Below are 10799 nucleotides of genomic sequence, written 5' to 3'. Positions count from 1 at the left end.
ACACACACACACACACGGGGAGGGGGGGGAAAGACCTAATTAATAAAAACTATCTAAAAACAGCTCGCTACCCAGTTTAACTAGTTCTAACACCTAAAACACCAATAGTGCTTTACCCAGTCACATGACAATTTTTGGCACTTGGTAAATTATTATCATTTTACACTCATGCTATGAAAGGATTCTCAGTTCTGCTAATAGAAAACTGGGGTCTATTCCCTGCAGCCCGTTAGCTCTGCAAGCCACCATGCACATACTGGAGCTCCCTTTGCATTAGAGGATGCAGCGATGCCTTGCACAGAAAGGCACAAAGCCTTTTACTCCGAACAGTAAAAAGCCCACACTAGGAGTCCCCTTGCTGACTGTGCAACAGGAACTCTTCACAACTAAACTAGAGCTGTGCCTCATAGTCTTTGGCATAAATCCTTCAGGCAGTAATAGCTGTGAACTCTCTCAACTTAAAGCTTAATGAAAATTTAAGTATGAATCTATTGTGTATATATATATATATATATATATATAATATATATACTATACATATAAAATTGGCAAATCATAAAATTTGCATTCTACTAAGAAACTGTTTCAAATATCCTTAACACTTCTGAAATTAAAACGTAATAGATTATCTTGGCACACAAATACTTTCAGAATGTGGAAATTAATCATTTGGGGCACTCACTAACCTGGCTTCAAAACCCAATATTCATGTTGCATACACAGCTGCCCTGACCATTCTATCTCTCCTCCATTATGACCCTGCTCCCCAGTACATATAAGTACAAGAAGGATGTCCTTCATTGTTTAAAGGGGACGTATGCATCAGAAACATCATCCATTCATACTTATACTCAACACGAACAGACATGGCTGCAACTACTGTCCTGCAACTTCAAAATACAAAGATTAAGGCTCTGTCTCCTGAGGAATCATCCTCACTAGCATACTTTGAATGGACCCTTCTTGCCGTTTTCCTCCCTTGTCTGAATCTCCTGGTATGCTCTGGAAACCCCACTTTACTATGTATCACAAGCACGTCTACGTTTTTAATTCATTCCATTAATTCACTCTGATTTTTCTGATTTGGGAACCTCAACAAAGTCCTCTTTACTACATCAAGTGGCACAGCATGTGACACGAAAGGACCTGCAGACACAGCAGAGAGTCTTCTGAGATCTTTCCCCTAAAGCTGTGTGCACCAAAACAGCAACAGCGGGGTCATGCCAGCACAGAGTGCCCCAACTCAAGTCTCAAGGAGAAGATGAAAGGCAGATTGTGAGGATGGTAAACGTGGGTGACAAGGAGCTGCTGGGTTTAAATGGTTTAGACTGAAGCAAAAGGGACCGCTTTAGTCTGATGTGGGAGGCTGCAGACTCTACGGTGGGCAGTTCTGGGAGTTAATTACAACCTTGGAAGTCTTGTTCACTCTGTCCTGCAGCATTTTTTCAGTTGATGCCAATGCTTCCATTGCTTCCCAGTTTTTCTCCCGAAGGTCCTAATCATTTTTAGAAAGAATGATTTCAGTTTATCCATTATTAAAAGGCTTCTCCTTTAACTTCATCAATATTTTGCACTGCATTTAAATGCTGGTTATTGCAAAATTATTTCAATAGGAAAATGTGTATTAGCAAAATGATGACAATAACAATAATGTTGAGAGGTTTGATGAGAAAATAAGGATGTCCACGCCTCATGTTTTAGTATGCACACCAAATATGCCAGTTTTAAAAAACAATAAACTGGGCACATGTGACAAAGAAGAAAGCATTCGAAGGTAAACACACCAACCAGGACTACAACTATGACTTCAAGTTCAAGCATTACAGCTAAGGACAGAGCAAATACACAGTACTGCAAAATCCTTCTCATGTAATAGTAAAACAGTGCCTAGCACCACCCTCACAGGACTTTATTGAGTAACATTTTTTCCCTCTAACTCTATTTTAGATAAAATTAGCACATTTCTAAGCAGAGCCTAGCCCTCTGTGCTCTGTATTTGGTATAGTCTAACATGGATGCCACAAGCAATCAGACACAACTGAACTCAGCATCTGACTGAAGCAACTGAGGCAGAGAAACTATAACACATTCTCATTAAGAAAAAAGTGGGAACATTTAAAAGTAAGCTTTGAAAGAAAGCATTTCCTTAGCAAATATAAATAAAAACAATATGCTGTAATTCATCTTCATAATTAAGAATCTTAACATAAACAAAAAGCCAATAATTACTATTTATTGCCAATTTGGATGCCAAATACTGTATTTAGGCACTATACAAATTCTCATTAGTCCTTACAATTTGTGAGATTTTTATTCCCACTTTATAGATGGGAAACCACAGCTGAGACTTAAGAAATCTGGCAAAGTGTATGCGTGGGTTGAAGCTGCACCCTGTTGGCCTCCACTGTCCTGGCACTTTACTCAGACTTGAAATAAAAACCCACAGTGCTACCGCCATCACCACCGCTGTACTGAGTGAATTAAACTATATTACTGTGCCCTCCTTACCTCAGAATCCCAGCAAAACCAGTTAGTTACAATGTTAGAGCTATATTGGGACATTCATACCAAATTTTGTGGCTAAGTAATACTGTTAGTAATTAATATTGCATAACACACAGAACAATTCACATACCAAATTTTCACAAATTCAGGGTGCAGAAAAATGCCAACATGTTAGTTAGCAATTTAAACAAACCTTGAAATTTTTAAATTACATTGAAAAATACATATCTATCTATTATCAATATTCTATCATTAAATAACATTTTGATTTGTTCACAAGACAAGCATACGTTTGTGTGAAAAACACTTCCCTAGCAAGAATACTTGGACTCTTCTAATTACTATCTTTTGATAAAAGACAACTCACAAAGTCTAGCTGCAACTATTCTCTGTCTGCTTGGCAAGGATTTATAGTTGTTAAAGAGTAAGCCATTCTCATCTCAGTATAAATATATTCAGGTTCTAAGACCACTAGCAGATGCAATTACCAATGAGTGTACTGCTCTCACTTTAAAGAAGGGTCGTTTACAGAAGGCTTCGCAAGACTCATTACAAAGACTAAAACGAATATTTCTTTTACTCTCTCTCTCTCTCTCTCTCTCTCTCTCTCTCTCTCTCTCTCTCTCTCTCTCTCGTGCACGCGCGCGCACACACACTCACACACACACACACACACTCACACACACACACGCACGCACGCACGCACGCACGCACGCACGCAAGCGCGCGCACTAGCTCCATTTAGGAAAAAAGAAATGTCTTTGTTTTTAAAATAACAATATTGGAAGACTTATTTTTCTAAACAAGTCAACAATGAAGTCAACCACATTTTATTTTAGAAAACTTGTAAGAGCTCCATTCTGCTTTTCCATTATAAAAATTTATCTTTTTACTATTAAAATTGTATTATAATAAAATGATTTACTCTAGTAATGCCCCCAGACACAAAGAAACCAAAAGTGCTCTCACACAGATCAAGAGATCTAAAGTAAAAGTAGACATTAAAAAGACCCACACCCATCTTTCAACACTAATACTCTATAATGGGAAATCTGGTGCTCATCAATAGTAGCTTACATTGTTTTTCTTCCTCTGATGTTCAACAGCATTCTTCAAAGACTCTAACTCATTGCAGAGATCAGTTATTTGTTTATCTTTTGCTGAAATTCTAAATCAGAATGTGAATATATTTTAGGTAAACAGCATCAAAAATAAATAATTATATAACTTACATATTAGATAAATAATAATACCATTCAGATACCTACATGTAAATTTCTAAAAAACAAAATAAAACCAGCAGGTGATAGTTTTAAAATGTAATTATTGATCAGCTACTGTTTGGCATACAAGAGCCCATCCTATGAAATTCTTCATTCAAAAGCAATTTTTTAAGCTAGATGTAGCTCCCAGTTGCTAGAGCTACATCTGGAGTTTCCTAGCATGCCTAAGGTCCTGCTTTCAATTCCCAGCACATGAAGTCCACACTTGGCTCCTATAATACCAGCACTTGGGTAGTGGAGGCAGACCAGAAGTCAAAGGTTATCTCACTATAGTGACCTTAAGGGCAGCCTGGGTTATTAAATATCTAAAAAGGGGTTGGGGGGTGAGTTCAATACAAAGACAGTCTTTACAGCATTTATTTTAAGGCAATTAAGTTAGTTATGACTATCTGGTCCATTAAACCAACAACATTATATTAAAGTAACCTGGTATGAAATGCTTCCTCACAATTGCTGTGTGACTGACAGTGGTGGTACTATTTTGAAATTGTTCTCATAGTACCCTTATGGAAAATGTATTACTAACAGAGGATCACTGGAAGTATCTTATTCCCAGCCCAGATCCTCCCAGGTTCTAACATCCCTGTTGTTACAGCCCAGAGCTAAGGACAATGGACTGCCAAGTGTCATGTCACAGAAATAGGTATGGTTAATAATAATAATAGTACGGCTTAAAAATTAAGATTGGGGCTAGAGTGACAGACAGCTCAGTGGTAAAGAGCAACTGCTGCTCTAGCAGAAGATACAACTTGGAATTCCCAGCACCCAGCTCAGGTCAAGTGCAACTACTTTTATTCCACTTGCAAGGAATACAATACTCACTTCTGACTCCAAAGGCATTGTATGCACATGGTGCACATACAGACAAGCAGGCAAACATACGTCCATATAAACAAAAATAAAATAAAGCCCACAGAACAGAGTAACAAGACAAAACTAAGACTTGTATGGTCTCTGAAGCCACTATCAGCTTATTATAGAAAATGTTTACACTCTTACTTCATACAGTCAAACTCAAGACTCGGTTAAAACAATAACCCTAGCCTACAAAATGGCCAAGCTCACAAACAAGCCAAGATGCAAGAACATTTAGACTACTGTCATCTATTGATACACTTCATATGGTTGGCATTTCGTATTCTGAAACAAATTATAAGCACAAATGACTTTTAATTAGTAGCCTCTTAGAGAAATAAGAGGCCAACAAGGAATGAACAATATTTCAGTTTCTTAAAAAAATGTAAAAACTCTCTAAAGAGAACCCATAACAACAGGTTTTCACAGAAGTGCAGCAGCAGGAAGAAGCAGCTCAGGGCTGGGGGCTGTGCTGTCCTGAGCTGTCCTGAGCTGCCCTGGAAATCAGCCCCATCCCCTCAAGCCCCAACTGCCCCCTCAACACAAGCCTGGGTGAGTGGCGTGCCTCACACTGCACATGCGTAAGCACAGGCACAGCTATGCACATGGCCTGCAGCCCGAGCACACACACCTGCTGTGTTTAGAGCAGCACTTGTGATTACGAGAAATTAAAATTACTTGTCTGCAGGTAACTTGGTATTTAACTCTTTACAACACAGCAAACTCTGAATCAATGAATTACTTACACTGTTTGTAATTCTTCCTGAGAGGGAAAAGATGCCTATTAAAAGAGTTAAATATTAGTCCACAATAAAGGTTTCTAAAATGTAAAAAAATTAAATTCTTCTTGGAAATAAGTCAACAAAATTAAAAATATCGTATACTCCATTATATCATCACGTCTGACGTTAATCAAGTAGTTTTAGTAAAAATATATACAAATTTATTACGTGCACTGAACAGTAAATCCAATTCACTGTCCCTCATAAAATCTTTACTTAGTAAGAACTTACAAATGTCATACTGTTGAGGATCAAGGTGTTTTTCATATTGACTTCTAAAACTATCTAAATAAAATCAACAAATAAATTAGGAGCTGATTTTCTCACATCCAACCAAAAAAGTAATTTTTTTTATAATATGCAAAGGTATAAGCTTTCACATATAGGATATATAGTATGATGACTTTGTCAAACTCAATTACCAAGAGTTGCTTGTCAACAGGGAGTCTGGACTGTTTCTCAAAATCCACTCTGGTCTACCCATACATGTTCAAAAAATGAAGGGTAGGGCTTGAGACTTTGCTCAGTGGCTTGCCTAGCAAGGACATGGTCCTTGGGTTCAACCTCCAAAATGGAAAAATACGTGTATGTCATATATACATATCTTTTTAAACATCATATTTTTGTTTTCACCAAGGAGAAATACCTATTAAAGGGCATATTAATACTAGCCCATTACTTATAGTACCTATCTTTCCTATGGATTAGTTTCTTTCCAATTATTGATGTTTTAAGTACAGAAGAAAGGCTGTTGACGTAGATTTAAATAGACCTCTACAAGACATTCACTGACTTTCTAAGAAAAGCATCATATAAGATAGAGAGCACATGCAAGCACATAAACATGTGTGTAACAGAGCTGGAACACTGATCAGGGCACACACCCTCATGTGTGTAACAGAGCTGGAACACTGATCAAAGCACCCATGCACACACATGTATATTCTAACAGAGCTGGAGCACAGATAGAGTACATATGCACACACATGTTTATAATGAAGCTGGAACACCATTGGCAGGTACAAGCACCCATGTGTATATTGTAAGAAAGCTGAAACATTGATCAGGACACGTGTGTATATTATGAAGCTGGAAGACTGATCAGAGTGCTCATGAACACACATGTTATAATAGAGCTGGAACCTTAATCAGAAAACCACACAGATGTGTATATAATAAAACCAGAACACTGATCAGAACACATATACACACACACATATATGTATATAATAAAGCTGGAACTTTGATCAGAGCACACATACACATGTGATTATTACAATGGAGCTGGAGAGCTGATCACACCACACATATGTACATGAGCACACACAGTAGAGCTGGAACATTGATCAGAACACATACATATATATATAAGCAAGCTAGAACATTTCTTGCACATATTTTATAAATTATACATTATTTTATCATAATGTATTTTATCTTATGTTAAATAAAAGAGCCACTCCTTTACTCTGGGAACATGCACATACGACATGGCCGTGTAAAGGAACAGTGCCTACCTGCTGGTGGTTCTGATGATTGAGCTGGGACTTTAATAATTTATTCTCATCTTGTACCTCCTATTTAAACAAAAATTAAACATGACTACCTGAACAGAGGTTATGGTTTTTATATAAGTTTATAAATGTCATACAATCTAAAAATATTCCAAATAGTAACCATTTTAAAAGGCTGGATTAAGCTACATTAAAACATAAATGATAGTAGTTATATTCAGTCTAGTCTTGGCAGGGTTATGTGTTAGGAGAATGAACAGACCCGACACCTGTGTCTACTGCAGGGTGGCATGCATCTAGCAAGAAAGGTTTCTCAAGCTTTGTACTGCATGCAGCCCTGTGATAAGTTCCAGAGAGGTGCAGCAACACTCTGAGACATCTGTTCTCATTAGGAAGTACACACCCTCAGGGCAGAGCCAGTGTGGTACTGACGGACAGTTTATTAACAGCTACCTTCTTTTCCTAAGGTTAGAATGCTGCTCTCACAACTTTGTAAGCTAAATTAAATATGAACTAAAAATAATGTAAGTAAAAATTGTACTTAAAAAGAAAATAAAAATGTATTATAATCACAAAATGAACGTTCTTTACTCTTGAGACTGTAAACAGGACCTTGCTTCTCTATCTGAGTAGACAAACAGACTCAGTTTTTTGAAGAGGGGATGGAATGCAAGGAACTTGACATAACTACATAAAATGGCATTATAAATTAGGTTTTTAAAAAGTTATACCAGGGGCTGGCAAGATGGCTCAGTGGGTAAGAACACAGACTGCTCTTCCAAAGGTCCTGAGTTCAAATCCCAGCAACCACATGGTGGCTCACAACCACCAGTAATGAGATCTGGCATCCTCTTCTAATGCGTCTGAAGTCAGCTACAGTGTACTTATGTATCACAATTAATAAAGCTTTTGGGCCGCAGCGAGGAGGAACTGAGCAATGTGGAGTTGACCAGACCGAGCGAGCAGGGTTGACTGGACCAAGCAGAGGTACTAAAAATTCAATTCCCAGCAACCACATGAAGTCTCACAACCATCTGTACAGCTATAGTGTACTCTTATACATTAAAATAAATAAATATCTTTAAAAAAAAGTTGTACCAGAAGAAAAACTGTAGAACAAAAGAAGAACAATAATTAATGTACAAATGACTTAGACATACTAAGAAAGTAACTCTTCCCTCAGTGTAAAGCAACATAAAACAAGCCCTCTTTTCACGTGAGCACCTAGCCAATGTTGGACAAGAAGGAGAACAGGCCTGTTGGCAGGAATATAAGTAAGAAAGAATACACTCCAGGAGCAATCAGCATGGCCTAACAAAGCTAACTGTAAGCGTACTTAAGGGGAAGGGAATGTGATACAACAACTGTTCGCCCTAGAACATGAAGCATGAGCCAGGTTGCTCGAAGGTACTGCATGCGACTACACATGTGCTGTCCCTTCAAGTCAACGTCCTGTGAGTACTTTGAATAGTAACTACATAAAAGGTAAGAGCTGAGCTTCTCTTTGAACTATTAACAGCTGAGAACACAAAGCAAACTTGTATAAACCATTAACAAAAAATTTTACTTCTAGGAAAGTATAAGACTAAGAGTATTCAAAATACATACGTAAAGACAGCCACTGAGAGTTTATCTTTTAACTGTAGAACAAACCTAAAAACACTAGGTAACTTTAACATCTGGAGTTGCTTATACAATACAATAAAGACCATAAAAGGTGGCTGGGCATGGTGACTCACATCTTTAATTCCAACATTCAGGCTCAGAAGCAGGAGAACCACAAGCATGAGGTTGGTCTGGGTTCAAGGCCAGGCTGAGCTAACATAACTAGACGCTGTCTCACAAAAACCTCAAAACCATAAGCTACTACTTAACTGTAAGTAAAGGACAGAGCATTGTTTGAAAGACACAGGCCTTGGATTCCTTAGATTTGATCAGCACAAAACAAAACTTAGAGAGTAGAGAAAGGCACTTCTATAAATACTGAGAGCTTTCTCAAAGGGCAGCAGCAGACCACCTAGCACGCACCTTTGATAACAATCACAGACTACAGGAAAGGCTCATGTTGCACTGTTTTCTTTTACAGGAGTTAATGGTTTCTAAAACAACCAAAGGCAGTAACTGCTGCGATAAGGAATTTTAGTAGTCACTCACCTTTAACAGCTCTGATTTCTTAGAAAGATCACTCTCCGTGTCCTTTAATTTAGCTTCTATTCTCCTAATTTCATTGTCCTTTTCTTTCAACCTAGGATTTTTACAAAGACCTTTACTAATGTACATGGAAAAGAAAAAAAAAAACTCTGATATTACTCCCAATAAAAAGACAGTACAAACAATGCCTATCCATCATTTCTTTCTGTATTCTATCAACTTATAATTTATTTTAAAACACGAACTTCTCTAAGGGTGGTGGTGGAACATGCCTTTAAATCCAGGCCAGCCAAGGGTACACAGTGAGACCCTGTCTTTAAAAAGACAGTAACAATAACTGCTGAGCCATCTCTCTCCAGCTCCCAAAAGGGCAGTTCTTAAAATAATTATCAGTCAATGCTGATGGACATCCTGGCAAGAAAACCTTTCCTTGAGAGAGTGATATAACTCATCAAGCAAGCAACAGCACTTGCCACCAAGCCTGACAACCTCAATTCAATCCACAGGCCAACAAGGTTGGAGAAAACTGACACCCACAAATTGTCCTCCAGCCTAAACACATACACTGTGGCTCAAACACTCACACATACAGATACAAAAGATTCAAGTTTAAAGTAATTCTCAAAAAACTTTTTCCATATTTGTATACTTTAAGAAAATCAATGTTTGCTGACTGTGGTGGTTTGAATATGCTTGGCCTAAGAAGTGGCACTATTAGGAGGTGTGGCCTTGTTGGAGAGGGAGTGTCGCTGTGGGGGTGGGCTTTGAGTTCCTCCTCCTAGATGCCTGGGAAACAGACAGACCTCTCCTAGAGGCCTTCATATCAAGATGTACAACTCTCAGCCCCTTCTCCAGTGCCATGTCTGCCTGGACACTGCCATGCTTCCTGCAATTAAGGTCAATGGACTGAACCTCTGAACCTGTAAAACCAGCCCCAGTTAAATGTCTTCCCTTAGAAGAGCTGCCTTGGTCATGGGATCTTTTCTCAGTAACAGACACTGATCATGGTGGCTTATACCTGTACTCCCAGTAGTTGGGAGGATGAGGTATAGGTTCAGACTTAGTGTGAGGCCAGCCTGATCTACCTAGTAAGGTTTAAAACAGCCTGGGCAACAAAATGAGACTGTTTAAAAAATGACTTTTGCAGGATTAAAAACAGTGTTGTAGTATGAATGCCTGAGAAAACAGATCTCTATGATGCTAACTAGTGATGATATTTTTATTACTTAGCACAGAACTAACTTGACAAGATCCATGTTTCCTATAAGCAAGTATAATTAGGTTATGTCCATGATTTACTATGGCTATGATTATCCCTGACTATATGGAAGTCTATTGATTTCCTCTTTATAATAACTGCATAATTTGAAAAAAAAAGTCTGTATTTGCAGAAAAATACTGGAGGAAATGGGAAAGTCTCTATGCATTCTAAAACATTGAAGAGGTCTCTGCTTAATCATAAAACAAACAGAAACTTCTCTTGTCTCTCAACTATAACTAATACTTAACCATGAAAGCAATGGTCTTTTAGAAACCCATAAAAATTAATTCTAAGCACATTTTGGCACACTTCATCAAAATGCTAGCTAAAAACATACTTACACACTTTCAAGTTCTTCAAATCGTGGTGTTGAACACACCTAAGAAACAGATTCACCTTTTTAATATTAACATCAAAACAAATCGGGTATATACATGCAGAACCACCC

At 37.9% G+C, this 10799-nt stretch overlaps 1 protein-coding gene across 29 annotated transcripts in view; it reads right to left on the bottom strand.

Moving 5' to 3' along the window:
- The window catches only part of Ktn1 (kinectin 1), a 123038-nt gene that overhangs the window by 22108 nt on the left and 90131 nt on the right, over nt 1-10799 (bottom strand). For 18 of the 29 annotated variants that reach the window (XM_031362475.1, XM_031362480.1, XM_031362486.1 and 15 more), the window contains 6 exons: nt 10693-10730; nt 9094-9184; nt 6943-7002; nt 5390-5424; nt 3583-3673; nt 1409-1495 (listed from right to left, as the gene is read on the bottom strand). In XM_031362475.1, the coding sequence (XP_031218335.1) occupies nt 1409-1495; nt 3583-3673; nt 5390-5424; nt 6943-7002; nt 9094-9184; nt 10693-10730 (402 nt within the window). The remainder of the gene's footprint in view (nt 1-1408; nt 1496-3582; nt 3674-5389; nt 5425-6942; nt 7003-9093; nt 9185-10692; nt 10731-10799) is intronic. The other 11 variants (XM_031362490.1, XM_031362499.1, XM_031362485.1 and 8 more) reach the window with 1 other exon arrangement.

This window comes from Mastomys coucha, unplaced genomic scaffold (assembly GCF_008632895.1).
Source record: "Mastomys coucha isolate ucsf_1 unplaced genomic scaffold, UCSF_Mcou_1 pScaffold9, whole genome shotgun sequence".
Lineage (NCBI taxonomy): Eukaryota > Metazoa > Chordata > Mammalia > Rodentia > Muridae > Mastomys > Mastomys coucha.
Note: the sequence above shows the minus strand (reverse complement) of the source record. Positions and strands in the feature narration are given on the sequence as shown.